At 38.4% G+C, this 16,153-nt stretch overlaps 2 protein-coding genes across 4 annotated transcripts in view; one reads left to right on the forward strand and one right to left on the reverse strand.

Moving 5' to 3' along the window:
- The window catches only part of LOC126814443 (transcription factor 25), a 28,809-nt gene extending 23,311 nt beyond the window's left edge, over positions 1–5,498 (forward strand). Inside the window, exon 16 of the mRNA XM_050539570.1 lies at positions 1,324–5,498. Coding sequence (XP_050395527.1) covers positions 1,324–1,515 — 192 coding nt within the window. The 3' untranslated portion in view covers positions 1,516–5,498. The remainder of the gene's footprint in view (positions 1–1,323) is intronic.
- Positions 1–16,137, reverse strand: part of LOC126814453 (uncharacterized) — a 50,653-nt gene extending 34,516 nt beyond the window's left edge. The window contains exons 1-3 of one of the 3 annotated variants that reach the window (XM_050539593.2): positions 15,956–16,137; positions 13,676–14,046; positions 12,844–12,974 (exon numbers count right to left, since the gene is read on the reverse strand). The gene's annotated coding sequence lies outside the window, so the exon portion shown is untranslated. Of the gene's footprint in view, positions 1–8,338; positions 12,409–12,843; positions 12,975–13,675 lie in introns of those variants that run through there. The other 2 variants (XR_008787490.1, XM_050539592.2) reach the window with 2 other exon arrangements.
- Positions 16,138–16,153: the final 16 nt, after the last annotated feature.

Raw genomic sequence — 16,153 nt, forward strand, 5'->3', positions numbered from 1 at the left:
GTATTATTATATCACGGTTACACCCTGGTTCCTTTCGATATTCGCACATATCGGACCGTAACTTCCTGAATTATGGCCCCTGATTGTACGAAAAATTGCGTTTTTAGCTTGTGGATCCTAATTTTTATCCGATTTAAAAAAACGTATTATTATATCACCGTTACACCCTGAGGACGACTGAGTTCGAATTTCGTGAAAATCAGCCCAAAATTGACAGACAAAATGGCTGCCGTTCGTTCAGTTCCTTTCGATATATGCGCATATTGAATTGTAATTTCCTGAATTATGGCCCTTGATTGTAGGAAAAATCACTTTCTTGTTAGCTTGTTCTCTATCCATCTCTCGAAAATGTGGGCGTATCCTGCCTGGCAGCCGCTGGTTTCTCCTTGTCTTTTGTTTGGGATTTTCTGTCTTGATTTGACATATGCTCAGTACATACGGATGCGGAGTTCATGCTAGTATGTTCCGCTGTCAGTACGAACAATTTGAACAAACAACAATGGGGCCCCCGCAAAGTTGGTATGTCCCGGGCCCCCCCACAAGGTTAATCCAGCACTGCTTAAAGATACATTAGTTAAGAGTTTAATAAAGAGTTGGTCATTCTTGCTATAATAATTCAAAAATAGATGATAAAAAAAGAAAATATTGAAAATTTCAGCCAAATTACTTTATTCTGAGCCAAATTATCACTGTTTATTGTTTTGACACGAGGGGGGTTGGATGGCCGAATGGTTAGCATGTGCACTGTATCATAAAGCCTGTCATTGAGTCAACTGGCGTGGTTTCGAATCCCCGGTTGTACATGACAAGGAGTAGGGTCGTCTGTCCAACCTCGTGGGTTTTCTCCGGTTTCCTCCCACTGCTAAAGACCCCTACGCGCAAGCGAATTATTGAAATAAAAATAAACCATGTTAGTCCCGAAATGACCTAGTTTGTGTCGAGTGGACGTTAAACCACATTTCTCTCTCTCTGTTTTGACAAGATGTGTGCATAGTGGTAACTAGCACACTGGTATATTCGCGATTTAGCCTCGCTTTCCCATTTTCAAATGCCGTCCAGAGTTGATTATTGTCTTGTTTTGTTAATAAATGTGTAATTAATAGTTTAAATAACATTTCAGGCCTAAAGAAAGACCTGCAATAGGCAGATTTACCTCTTGCATAATGTTCAATGATTTGGCTGCCTTGTTAAAATTATTCAGCATTAAATATTAACAAGGAAAATGCCTCAAAAATAATTAATGTAGAGTTGATTTACAAATGTTAATATTTACAGAAATTTCATCACACTTAGAACTGAAATTTAATTCTTTTACACTTGCAGGAACCAGTGGCACCAGTAGATGATGGAGCTGTTGGTGGTGAGGGTAGAAATAATTTACAGCAAGGTGTAGGAGCTCTAATGACTGCTATGAGAGATTTACTAAACAATATACGACCGGTAGAACCACCAGTTGAAAACAGACATAATAATGGAGAGGGCGATGAGGAGGAACTGGATGAGGAGTGGAATTAAAGATCTACATATGTATTCTGTAAATCAGAAATTAAAATCCAATAATAGGACATATTAAAAAAGTAGCAAATATTTTGATTATAGTCTACTAAAAATATTGGTGCTCTATAAAATGTAAAGGAGTCCAGGAAAAAGACAATTACGGTACTTTAAAACAATATCCAACGAAGGCTACACAAAATAAATGTCTTGTTTCGCGGGCAACTGAGAGCTGAAACTGTAGGGGGGGAGGGCGGTTTCTTTTCTTTTTTTTTACCCCATTGCTGGCTAGAGGATGGTGCAAAATAAAATTTGGCTATTGTTGAAAATTGTTGGGGCGGGAAGGCGGCCTTGTATTTTTTTATTTTTTTTTAATGAGAAAGTCATTACTTGTCTACGGTTTTGCTTTCAGTTATATATTGTACATACTTAGAACATAAACCCAAAAATCAAGTCTACTCAAACACTGAACACTGACTGAAAGGAAAATAATTTTCCATATTTAATTCACGTAATGTAGCTTACTAATGGTAATGGTGACAAACATAATTGAAATTGGGTTAAAATAAAATTCCGTACGACTATTAATAGCCGTCCATAATAATGACAATATTTCAAAGAGTAAGCCTCTGTCAGCATGTGTATCAAAAATAATCATCACGGTAAACGACACTTAGAACTAAATCTAGTATCGCTGGTTTATAATTATTGACCTAATTCCAACCATTGCATGTCACGTGTCATCGGGATTCAGGAAATGATTGTTTCTCAGGATATTCGGTGTGTTTCTCATGATGTTCGGTGTTCTATCTGGGGTTTATATCGAATGACTATTTAAATTTAACTAACAACTGGTCAGTAAAACCATCAAATGTGTAATCCAATTATTATTTTCCGGACTATCCAAACTACTGTTAAATGTGCTAATATATGACTCAAATTCTGACTGAGGTATGGTGACTATCATCGTGTCGTATTCGTAGCCACAAGTAAAATTAACCTGTTCTACGATTCATTGTTTTATCAGTAGGATTTTTCAAACATGGACCGACTGAAGCCGGCAATAATGAGCCGATTAATATCGAATGATTGAAATACATTGCATTGTTGTCAATGGCTTTCGGTGTTGAACAGGAATCGAATTCTAGTTCACCAGGGGAGGTAATTAAAATGATTACATGTCATTTGGGACTCACGTCATTTGGGACTCAAAAAAATATGACCACGACATTTGGGACTCGGGTATACAACGTTTGGGACTTTGGTATACGTCGTTTGGGACTCGGGAATACGACGTTTAGGACTCGGGATAATTTATTAGAAATAGGCCAATTCAAAACACGAAAGAAAATATTTATTAACATGAAACACGTGGTTAGTAAAAGGCTCAACCAAACGATAAAACATTAGTTGCACTTACGATTCTTTGATAATCATCGTTTCTCATAAAAGTTATATATTTATTTAAAACGAATAATATGCTGATGAATTTATTTGAAAATGACCTACACAAAAAAACAAAATAAATATTTACACGACATGCAATCTTTTTTACAAGCCCCTTGAAACTGTTGACGATAATCCGTGAGCTGCACGTTGACATGCTTGTCGTAGATGGCAATACCAATCGATAAATTAGTGCGTGCAAGGCAAAGTTTTTTTGTGGAAAATATAAGAAATGGCAACGATCAAAGCGGGATAATTAAAGCTGATTAACTGATAATCCCGATGTTATTGCAGTATGTTCAAAGAAACCTAACGGTTCTTTGGTGGATGAGGAAAAACGTGAGTTGTCAATCGCGAGAATGGCGGCCGTGTGTTGATTGCAGTTATACCGTTTCACGAAAAAACATTAGCAGTGGTCGGTCAATCAAGCTCGTTTACTATTTGATAAAAGAAAAACAACGAAGTATTACTAAATATACACAAATTTTCAACAATATATTATTGTCAAGTTTTATACTCGCAGATAAAACAAAACAAATAAGGAGAAGTTTTATACTCGCAGATAAAACAAAACAAAGGAGAACTAGCAGTGTTAATCGCGGTCTCAAAAATCGCCGATCAACTAAATAAAACGAAAGACAACTAAGACAGCTGTTATTATATATCTCATAAATAAATAGTCCCAACTGTCGTTTATATTGAGTCCCAAATGTCGTTTGTGTTGAGTCCCAATTGACGCCAATCAAATCCCAAACGTCATCAACTGAGTCCCAAATGTCGTTTATGTTTAGTCCCAAATGACGTGAGTCCCAAATGACGTGATACCATTAAAATCATGAGATACAAAAATGGAGGTTCTTTCGATATCAATAAAAAAAGACCTGTAAATGAGCATTTACATCTGGATCAGTTTAATACATTTGAATGGATATACACGTATGACGCATGTAGGTACATGCAGCATATTCTTTTTATGACTTGCTTATCGATGTTCGGGCGGGCGTTACATATTTTTTATTTTTCATCAAGACTAATAAATAGGCCGCACGCGGAGCCAACTTATTTTAATTGTGTTGCCTAAATATTCTAAAGCATTACTGTGTCCAATACTATCAACATTGAGTTTCTGTGCTTAGTAAAGTTTAATTCTAAATTGTTAAGTACTGCTCACACAGTGTCTAGCAGAGGTGGGAACAAGTCACGGGACCTCGAGTCCAAATCGAGTTCCAAGTCGCCGACTTAAGTACCGAGTTGAGACCCAAGTCTTCGCAAAGCCCGAGTCCAATTCAAATCGCCAGTTCATCAAATGATTCAGTTAGAGTTATGCCCCTTGCCGTGACTCGTCACGACTGCCGTGTTGAGTCCCAATAAATATGTCAAGTCACAAGTCGGGGTCTTTGAAGCGATTTAAATCAGACTTAAGTCCCGAGTCGCGGGACTTGAGTTCCCACCTCTAGTGTCTAGATCATTTAGACTAATATCTTTCATTTTTATTTGTCCGTCTGATTTTTTATCCAAGACAAGAGATTATTAAACCTCCATTTTCTGGTATCATCTTTTTAATTATATGCATGTAATAACTGCCTTTGTCTTTTAATTTCAATAATGACCAATTTTTGGTTGTCTTTTTGTCAAATTATCCTTTTAAGTTAAGATCAGTTCAAATGTTTTTATTGCTAAATTAGTTATTTTGTGAAATTTGAGTATAAATGTAAATAGCTTTTCTTTTTTCTTTCTATGTACATAAAAGGAAAATAAAGTTATATCAATGTCAAACAAGAAAATGTATGCGTTAACTAATCTCTTTGATCACTGTATATCTTTTATATGTAATATATGTAAATTGGTTTGTAAAACAATCGAGAATACAGAGAAATATTATTTATTTTTTGAAACATGCAAGCTTATCTGTATGTAAAATGAATATAAATTTGAGATAGAAATGGAAGATGTAATTAACACTGAATGTTATTTTAGTTTTGGTATTTCGATTGGTTATTTCGAGTTGGCCATTCTTGCTATAATAATTCAAAATTAGATGATAAAAACTGAAAATGTTGAAAATTTCAGTCAAATGTTCTAAACGGAATTGTCATGGTTGGAAGTTTAGACTAGAAATAGGCATCAATTGTGTCTGCACCGTCTATGAGAATTGAGGATCGTTTGATTGACAGACAATAACTCCACCAACATATTCTCGATTATCAAGTAACATGCTCAATGGCTATGGTAGCCTCGCTTGGAAGGCCTTTCATCACCAGTTTCTGGTAATGAGATCAGCGTAAACGGTAAACGTTAGCTTTGTCTGCCATTTATTGATTTAATTTTAATGGATGACTGGTTATATCCAAACTGTATCAAAGCCATCATTATTGTGGAAGGAGACAGTAAATAACCAAGTACGACTAATGACTAATTCTGAAAAAAATAAACAGAACTAACCGCTGATATAATTAGACAGAAATTGAAATCATGATACAATATTTGATGCTATTTGGTATGGTAACTATGGATACTGGATAATTTGCTCTCTTAATAAAAAAAAAATTATTAAAATATTATTTTGATATTTATATTTGTAGAGTAAAGTATGGACCATTATTAGACAAATATATTGGTAAAATATTTAATTAAATTTGATTGACATTGAGGTTTGGAATGTTGGTAGGTCCCACTTGAATGGCTAAGCTTAACCATTCTTGCCAGCCCTGCAGTAAGTGTAACCTTTGCCAAATAGGGATTAAGTTGTTTAGCCATCCCAGTTATTTGAATCTTAGCCATGATTTCTGTATTGTATCCTCTTAATGAATATATCCTGCAGATTAATTGTCCCCCGCTGGCTAAGTCAGTAAGGTACCGCCGCGGCTAGCTTACCAGAAGGTCTTGGATTTGCTGTAAGTGTTGGCCAAGAAAGTTCCTCTGGGTTTCCTCTTGGCAGCTGGGCAGGACAGGTAGCCCATCAAAGAACAGTGTTCAGTTCCTCGGATGAGACAAAAAACAAAGGTCCAGGTGCGGATTGCCCGAACGCCCGAAGGGCCGGTCGGTCCAAAAATGAAAAAAATAATTATGTCCAATTCGATTAAAAAACCTTTTTCTGCTAATTATAATGGGGAGGGGGTATTGGACCGCCCATGGAGTGATGATGATCATGTTGTATGAGGCCGGTGGCTTTAACGGGCCGCCACGCCATCACTGGATTCTGCAATGGGCTGGTATAATAGACTTTCTGGGCCAGATGTGCTGGGTGTGGGCCGGAATTCGGAATCCTGCAATCCGAAAATTTCATCGGATTCACCGGACACTGTCGCCCGCAAATTTAATAATTATTAAGTCACCTGCATCCTCTTTGGGGGGGGTACGCCAGAAACGTCTGCCAATGGTTCGTAACTAAAAAAAAAATTCAATTTTAAGGATTCAGCAAAATTTGATGATAGCTGGTCTGCTGGCTGAATATCAGTGCGAGACGATTTCCTAAGGCTGGTGTTAAACATTCCTTGACATTTTTATTAACTCGTTATTTTCAGAGATGAAATTACAGAATTTCACTTTCGTCACTCTGTACCAATGTGTCTCGTGGCCTTCCATCACAGGAGGAATCAACTAGCACTCCCGGCATCAAAAATGTGACATTTTTCAATGAAAATATTCCTACTTATTCAATATTCCTAACTGGTTAATTAAATGGTCAAAATTTTCTCAAATAGTCCCATTTTTTAACCAGTTAAATTCTCTTGACGATACAATGATAATAAGTTAATTAATAATATAACGATATGATAATTTAACAGGTTGATGGTTATAAATTACTTGCAGGTCGGGGTTTTGGCCTAAATTAATCGAGTTATGAGATATATTATTTGACAGAGATTATAATCAGATATGCCACCAAATCGCATATTTGGGGTTCATTTTTCAAAATTTTCACGGACTCCGACATGGCCCCAATCCGCCCCTGCAAAGGTCCCATGAACACGTTGGCATGCACATAAAAGAATCCTGACAGTAGGCCATAGATCGCCGTTGTCCACACTAAATTCCCTCATAGCACACTGTATGGCGAATGCCCTTCTTCAGAGACCAGTCAGTACAGAAAAGTAGTCAATATAAAACTGCATTTCATTTCATAAATTCATACATGTTAGTCTCAAAATGACCCCTTGAGTTCATTATACCTATCATTATTACATTTATTCAAAATAGGTCAAAAGTATTAAAATTTGTTATTAAGACATGATCACATATAATTTTCATCTTTATCATATGATATTTTGTCTGGTAAAGCCAATTATTTTTATGCCATGTGACACTTAAAACATAGTGGTTGTATAAAAATATGCTAATATCTTGACGTTTTTTAAAATTGGAATATTATTATTGGCAGCATTAATTGAATTATAGCAAAATATAATAGCATTCCAAATAAATCATGGTGTTAGTTTCTCACAATAATGACGTAGTGTTTATTATTATTATTACAGCATATTTATACTGCGCCCTTTCACATCACGTGTTCAGGGGCACTTTACAAAGTGACAATATAAGCATAAAACCAAAATTATGCTTATATGTGAAAAGCTGTATATACACAGAGTCAGTTAAAAGCTTGGTTAAATAAATGTGTTAGGGAGAGAGAAAAATGGGGTTTAACGTCCATTCGACACAAACTAGGGTATTTCGGGACTAACACATGGTTCAATGTTATTTCAATAATTGCCTTGCACGTAGGGGTCTTCAGCATTGGGAGCACCCAGAGAAAACCCACGAGGTTGGACATGCCACCCTACTCCTTGCCACGTACAACCGGGGATTCGAAACCACGCCAGTTGACTCAATGACAGATGTTATGATACAGCACGCACGTGCTAACCATTCGGCCATCCAACCCCCCATATGTGTTAGGCTTAGGGCCTAGTAGTAGTATGTGGTGGTAGATCATCCTGCCATCTACACCCAAGCATAGGCTATAGTTGTAATAAAATTGAACCGAATGTTAGTCCAAAAATGACTTAGTATGTATCAAGTTGACATTAAACCCCATTTCTCTCTCAAAAACTAAATCGTCAACACAGATATTCGTTTCGTGTAATTATTACTTAGGTCAAAACAAGAATTTATTGGGGAACACTAGATTGGAGACAGCCTGTACATATGACGTCATTTGTCGGTTAGGGTTAGGCTTGGTCCAGGGTTAGGGTTAGCGCTAGCCATGTTTACATCCGGAGACGTTCATGAAATCTCCAGGTCCTAACCCTGTTTACATCTCGAGACCTTGGCGAAATCTGCAGCCCTAACCCTAACCCAAAATCCACATGTGACGTCATATGTGATAAAATGTGTTTAGCAGGAGGATCGCATGATCTACTCCAGGTCGGGGTTGCACATAAACAGTCTAGACGAATTGATAACACAACAGTTTATTTCGGGACAATATATACACTATACACAAAAACACTTAAAAGATACAAAATGATTATTTACAATGGGTGAACAGAACATGTCATATTCAATTATTAAATGATGGATATATTCTACTAATCACTAATAGATCAAAAATCAAGTTATAATATAAGTACTATATTATGTATTAAAATATAAAGATTATCTATTTACATTTTATCAGTTATAACGAAGATATAAATTATATATACTCTTCAAAAAAAAGTAGGGGATATTGAAATGCAAATACCTATGCATGTTGCGATATGATAAATAGTCATGGACATTTGACATGCTTTGAGAGTATGTTCACAGATGAAGAACTTATCGACCCAAAAGAACCATGTGGGAGGGGTTCATTGTCAAATTTGACACTTCAAGGAAGGGTTGATGAAAACTGCCGCGTGCTGGTTTATCTATCCATGTTTGCTTTCCTATCAGTTCTTGCATAAGATTTACTGTTTAGCGTATCTTTGCTTTAGTGTGTTACGTTTAATTTGTTACGTTTACTTGGCCGTGGCATTGCAAGAGGAGTGGATCAGATTGCCCCAAATCGTGATTGGACGGTTGATTAGGAGCATGCCACGAGGAATTGCTGAATGTCTGAGGATTGCGGAGCAATTACTCATTATTAAGACAAAAATCAAAAACGTCCATTTTCACTTTTGACGGTTAACTCTTTGCGAGTGAAATGGGGCCGTCAGATAAGTCGCCCATATGAACTGTTTATGTTCATGTGTAGGCAATTGGCCTGTTATTAACATACACTGGTTACCTCTAATAAAAACAGCAGTGCATTTCCGCAGTTTTGCATTGTTTCTGAATACCTTTACCTGTAGCTCCTCCCACTTTTTGTAATGACGTCACCTTAGACAACATATATGACGTGCCTTAGACATAAGCATGGCGATGGCTGAACGACGTTCAATCTTGTGTCAATCTTTTGGGCCTTCCCGCTAATTTTGAAGTGTATTGTTAGTTTGAAGTAAAGAAGCAGTGCTCCAGGTACAGGTGAACCTGTTTTAGGCAATTGACAGATCAGGCATCAATGTGTCAATGAAGTCCGAACTGGCAAGAGATAGAACGAGAAATAAAGGAAGTAACAGACTACCATTGTTGCTGCCAGAAGGGGTAAGCAAAATCTATTTGTTTATTATCACTTATGTCTATAAATGTAAGCATGGTTGAATTAATAAAAGATAGTGAAGCGTAATGAGGGAGGGTGGGGGGTACATACAATTACAAGTACCATCATACGTATATAACTATAACGTATGACATTCTGTGGTCCTGCAACTTTTAAATTAATAATGATCATCATAGTTGTTAAGCATTGTCTGGTCTGGATTTGATATAAATTTAGAGAAAACCACAGTTGGCTATAGGTACTTCTGTAGATTGCAAGGCCTATAAGGCCTAGTAGGCTATCCTAAACACAAAGTTACGTTACTGTCGTTAATATAGTACTAATCTATTACTATATAATAGTGAAATACCAAAACTTTAGGCAGCGAATATATTCACGTTTCATAACTGGTGCAGTTGTATGTCTATAGTAGGCCAGGCCACATCATAGTATGTTCCTTTCAACTAGTAAAATAGAGAAAACATGCCAAGATTTTCTTTTTATCATGATGATTTAATGCTTGTGATTGCACTCCCAACACTGGCAAATGACAGGGTTCAGTTTTTTCCCCCATGTATATCACTAACACAACAATGAAGAAAAGCCAAGACTAAGAGTAAGAAGTGACAAGATTGATACTGTTGCAGTAATCCTCATCTATATTATCAACACAATGTCATTTCGATATGTTGTGAAAGAATACACTTCAAGATTGTAGATACCAGTAAGTAATATTATTTATTTAAAAATACATGTATAGTGTTTAGGCTACATCTAAATGACTAGATTTAATTATGCAAACAGTTTTACAATGTTTGTTCTGAATCAAAAGGCAACAGACTTTGCAGAGAGTGAAATTGTGAAATCACGTGTTAAATTTCTTTGTAAGAGTTTGAAAAATTAGTGTATATGTGGTTATCGTAGATTATTTATATACTATTCAAAAAAAGTAGGGGATATTTGATTTTGGGGGCATAATACTAAAATATGCAAATGACTACGAAAAAAGTCACTATAGAACCTAAAAGAAGAAACATTTCCAGTTACATGTGACGCCCAAACGCACCAATAGCTACCGCATGGAATGCAGGTGATGCTTGGGATCATCATGGGGGTCCAACCCAAGATTTGCACGACTCTGACTTTGAATGTTACAGTCATTGTGGCATTGAATTCCAGGGTGGAAACATCAGTTTAATTGTTTTAGTGACCAAAAAACAAATTTTGATATGCGTCGGCTTACCCAAAATGAAAGGTTACGTGCCCTTGGCATGCTACAGATCGGCACAACACAGGCGGTTGTGGCGCGGACGATGAATGTTTCTCAGTCTGTCATAAGCAGGCTATGGTCCAGATACCGTGATACACAATCTGTACAGGACAGACCACGCTCAGGTCGACCAAGGGCGACAACTCAAGCCCAGGATCGATTTATCCGTACCTTGGCCTTGAGAAATCGTGTCATCACAGCAAATCAGATCAGCGCTCGTCTTCAAACAGACACTGGTGTGAGAGTGAGTGGCCGGACGATTCGGAATCGACTGCATAGGGGTCACCTTCGCGCCCGACGTCCTCGCGTGATCCCTTGTTTGAGAGATCATCACATTCAGGCAAGACGTCGTTGGTGTAGGGATCGTCAACACTGGGATAATCGACGCTGGAGCAATGTGATGTTTTCAAATGAGTCAAGGTTCACTGTTGATTTTTTGGACAGACGTAGGAGGGTGTGGCGTCGTCGAAACGAGCGCTTCCAAGACGTTAACGTCATCAGACATGATCGATTTGGGGGTGGTTCCGTTATGGTGTGGGGAGGCATCACTGTTGCTGGAAGAACGGCTTTACATGTTGTTGCAGGGCGTGTTACAGGCCAGTACTACCGGGACAACATCTTGGCAGTCCATGTTGTGCCGTTCGCATGACGTCATGGCCGCCGTTTCATCTTCCAGGATGACAACGCAAGATGTCACAGGGCCAGGATCGTTACAGGTTACCTCCAACAACAGAACATCACCACATTACCTTGGCCAGCACTGAGTCCCGACCTCTCCCCCATCGAGCATGTCTGGGACATGCTTGGACAGAGGTTACGTCAACGTCAACAACGTCCTGCCAATGTCCAAGAACTTGCTGCTGCGTTGCAACAGGAATGGGACAATCTGGACCAAAATGACCTTAGACGTCTCATTAGGAGTATGCCACGTCGGATCAATGCTTGTTTGGCAAACAGAGGAGGATTTACCCGTTACTGACTTGGTTGTGATGCTGTGGTAACTTTGCTGTTTGACCCCGGGTATCATTTTACCCTTATAATGGTCAGTCTGTGCCTTACTTAGTCTAACGATCATTTGGAATAAATCGATGAATGTGAACTTCATTTCATTTTGTCATTTGTTTCTTCGTCAGTTTCATTAGGTGACTTTAATAACACTTAAAAATCAAATATCCCCTACTTTTTTTGAATAGTATATTAAGCAAAATACCAGTAATCCTGTGGGTAAGACGCTGGCTCGCTAGCCTGGAGGTCGGGTGTTAGATCCCTGCATTGGCCAAGAAAGTTCATCCAGATTTTCCGGTGTGGTTTCCCCTTGTCAGTGATGCAGGACGGAGGGCCTGACAAAGACAGCTGTCTAGTCGTTCGGATGGGACGAAAAACCGAGGTCCCGTGTACACATTGGCATGCAGGTAAAAGATCCCTTCGCAGTTGGAATTCGATATAAGAGTAGGCCGTAGCGCCGCTGCCCGGGCAAAATTGCCCTCATAGCACACTGTATGGCGTATGCCCGTCTTCATTTGCCCAGTTTAGGAGCAAAACAGTTGGACTTTAAACCCCATTTCATATCATTTCATTTCACATTTTTAGTTAATTCTTGGTATTTTATTTTTCTTCTCCTTCTTTAGAAATGTAGCTGTAAAAGAATAAAGAAGTAATGTGGCGTGTCTATATAGGCCTAAAGGGAATTTTACATATTTTTAAAATAATATTTACCAGATGTAAGCTTATCCATTGAAATTGCAGTATGATTCCACTTAAATGACACCAGCATCAAAAATCAAAACATGCTATTTTATATCGAGAGATTTTCAAAGAAACCCAACAAATTTGTGTCATGAAATTAAATGATGAATATTTACCCTGAAATTTCACCTTAATATGACTAGCAAGACAAAACATCAAATTTTCAATGGAAAAATTTATTTGGAAAGAATAGGCCTAGTAACAAGAAAAATGGGGGTAACACTTTTCTATCTTTGTATGATCTGTATTAATCATTTAATGTCCCTTGTGAACCCTTGATTTGATAATAAAATTATTTGAGTAGTTAACAAGCTGGCATATTTACCTGTCAACAATTTGTCTGTCTTTTTATTGCTGCAGCTCTTGTTTGTTTTGGTTTAATATTATATATCCATTATGATCAGCTGAATATGGTTCAGGATTATTTTCTATTGGTCCAGGCCGCTTCAGAAAGTGCTGAAAATCAAGTGATTCAACATGTCAGTTGAAATACAAACAAAGTACTCAAGCATTACATTTAAGACTACTTGTGCTAGTTCAACAAACCAAGTAATAATGCCAGTAGAAGGCATATCTCGTGTAACCTATAGATTGCCTAAATTGATAAACCATATAGAATTAGGCCTAGGCCTCTAATGTAGCCGTCATTTGATTGTGGCAATAGGCCTATAAGAGCGTACTTGCAGTCCGCCCCGGTTAGACTCTCTAGGCCTAGCCTACTGTGGGCCTTGAAGCTGAAAGGGGTGGGCATAGAAATTCATACCTTGTTGGCAAATTCTGCAGTACGGAATGGGAACTGAGCGTTTGAACTGAAGAAATGTTATGGAATAATGTGAGATAACTCGTAAAATACCATAAAAGAAGATGGGGCAGTATCAGTAACATACACTACACACTACAGTACACGTAGCTGCAATTTTTATCTACGGAGCAAGAAGGAAGACATCAGTAGTGGAACCATTTCTACAGTACACAGGTTGCTCCCGATGTTTTGACACATGGCGGATGTTAGCAGACGACGTGTTTTATGCACGATAAAGGCGTAGATTACATAATATTTTATTGTTATTTGGCTAAATGAAATCAAATTTATAACCCTTGGAATTGTTTACATACAATTAAATGTTATTTAGCCCCCAAAAAACTAATTTACTTACCTTGGAACACACTTGACCGGTTAGAATTGACGTTTGTTTACATTTAACTGGGAGTGACTTCGACAACAGTCTTATTTATCCATTAGGCCTAGAAGACACATCCTATATTTTTTGTTTTTTTAACTGTTTTGGGAAGAGAATGCACACTAAAACACCCTTCATATTGTCTGGATAGATGTTACGATGTCCATGTGAGCAATGTTTATCTCCTAACTGACGTTTCAACACACGATGAAATGTCAAAATTCACGAAGTTTGTCTAAGGTGATGAAGCGTGGTAACGCAACGTCATTTCACGGGAAACTGTAAACGGAGCTGATTGGTCAAAGCCTTATTGTGGGCGGAGTCGACGGAAAGGTCAATTAGGAACACTATAAAACAATTAGACGTCACAATTAACACCTTCAGTCTAATAACTACGGTACATTAAGAAACTTATTGACATAGTTCAATCTGGCATGCAGCGAATAACTACGGTACGGTTAGAACGAGAATGCAAGAAGCCTTAGACAAATTGTCAAAATGGTCTAATGCCGAGTAATGACTGGGTTCGTATATCTGGAAGTAAAACAGTAGGCATGCTCTTCTGTGGTTTATTCGACTGAACTATTTGACTGATGTTATACTTATAGACTGAACTAATTGACTGATTTTATCGACTGGACGAGGCCACATATGAAAATGTGAAATACCTCATCCCCACACGTCCCACCCCACCCGCACCCCCTTTCTATGGTTATATATAGAGACTGGGTTAAGCATCGCCTAAATACCTTCATTATCAAACTACTTTTGCCCGTAAAATGAGACTTGATACTATTACTAGTTGGGAATCCCCCGGCCCCTACCCCATACCTTTCAGCTATATGACTGCGAGCATGATTGCCACTCGTCCAATACTCCCTCCCCCCCATCTGCCAAGACTACAGGCATTAGTAACGATTCTATTCATTTAGATGTGGGAGCCGAAAAAGTTACCCTCTACTTGAGCATCGCCTAAATACCTTCATTATCAAACTACTTTTGCCCGCAAAATCGGAATTGAAACTAGATAGGAAGCCCCCCGGCCCCTGACTCCTTCAGCTATGGCTACGAGCTTGATTTGCTACTCTATTAGTAAGTGACCGCACTACACGCAAAACAAAAATTTACAAGATAAACCTGCGGACAAGCCAGAAAATAGACATTGCACCAAATAAACAAATATCAAATCAAGTGAATGGATCCGGGGACCAGCCGTAAGCGTCCACTGCGCTGTACAGTCCCGGGCCTGTGGTGACACAGACTTCACTCGAATCTGTAAACAATCAGGAATTCAAAAAAGACGCAACAGAAACAATGTGGCCGATCTTGACAGTGGTAATCTCCATGAATGGCGACTGTCTGCCAGTTGACGTCATGAGTTAGAACGTCAAACAATTATTATCTTAGTCCACTGCCATCGCTGCTTAATATTGAGCAACTGGTTTATTCGACTGGTTTATTCGACTGAACTATTTGACTGATGTTACAGACTGAACTAATTGACTGATTTTATCGACTGGACTGAATATATTGTTCTGTTGGGGGTGTGGGTGTGTGTGTGTGGGGGGGGGGGGGGGTGTAACGTCCACTCAACACAAACTAAGAGTTATTTAGTGACTAACATGGTGCAATTTTATTTTAAAAATTGGCGATGAGAGAAAGAGAAATTAAATGAAATTGGGGTTTGACGTCCTACTGTTCTGCTCCGAACAGGGCTAATATAAAGACGGGCATACGCCATACTCATACAGTGTGCTATGAGGGAAATTTTGCGGCAGCGGCACTATATCGCCTACTCTTATATCGAATTCCAACTGCCAAGGGATCTTTTACGTGCATTCCAGTGTATCATCCGAAGGACTAGACAGCTGTCCTTGTCAGGCCCTCTGTCCTGCATCACCGACAAGGGGGAACCACGCCGGAAAATCTGGATGAACTTTCTCGGCCAATGCAGGGATAGAACACCTGACCTCCAGGCTAGCGAGCAAGCGTCTTAGCCACGAGATCCCCACCAAATATTCCAGGGCCAAAGCTATTTTTAGTCTTCCTCTCCCTTTTGTTGACTTTTTGGTATTGAATCGAAGAAAAGGGTTTGAAAATACATTTTCTGCCAGGTTTTGGTGAATATTCATAATTTTGATGCGGAAGGATACAAGAGTTGAGAGGTTGGTTAGGTTGAAATGTAGGGCCTTAAATTGCATGTTTAGTTGTCTCTACTTCAGCTTGTGTATCTCAAGTTTTTCATGAAGAACCTACACGTGCTTTTGGGCAAGAGATTGACACATGTTGCTCCATCTGTGGTAGAAAGCGTTCTACCCAACAAAAATATGGGAAAAAGTTAGAGTCGGTCTAAGATACGAGAATTAACATTAAAGACAATTAAAGTCAATGGGGGGAAATCTTTAGTGATGTGCCTGTGGCCATCTGTAGCAATTTATTTACACCGGAAGTCTC

Source organism: Patella vulgata, chromosome 3 (assembly GCF_932274485.2).
Source record: "Patella vulgata chromosome 3, xgPatVulg1.2, whole genome shotgun sequence".
NCBI classification, from domain to species: domain Eukaryota; kingdom Metazoa; phylum Mollusca; class Gastropoda; family Patellidae; genus Patella; species Patella vulgata.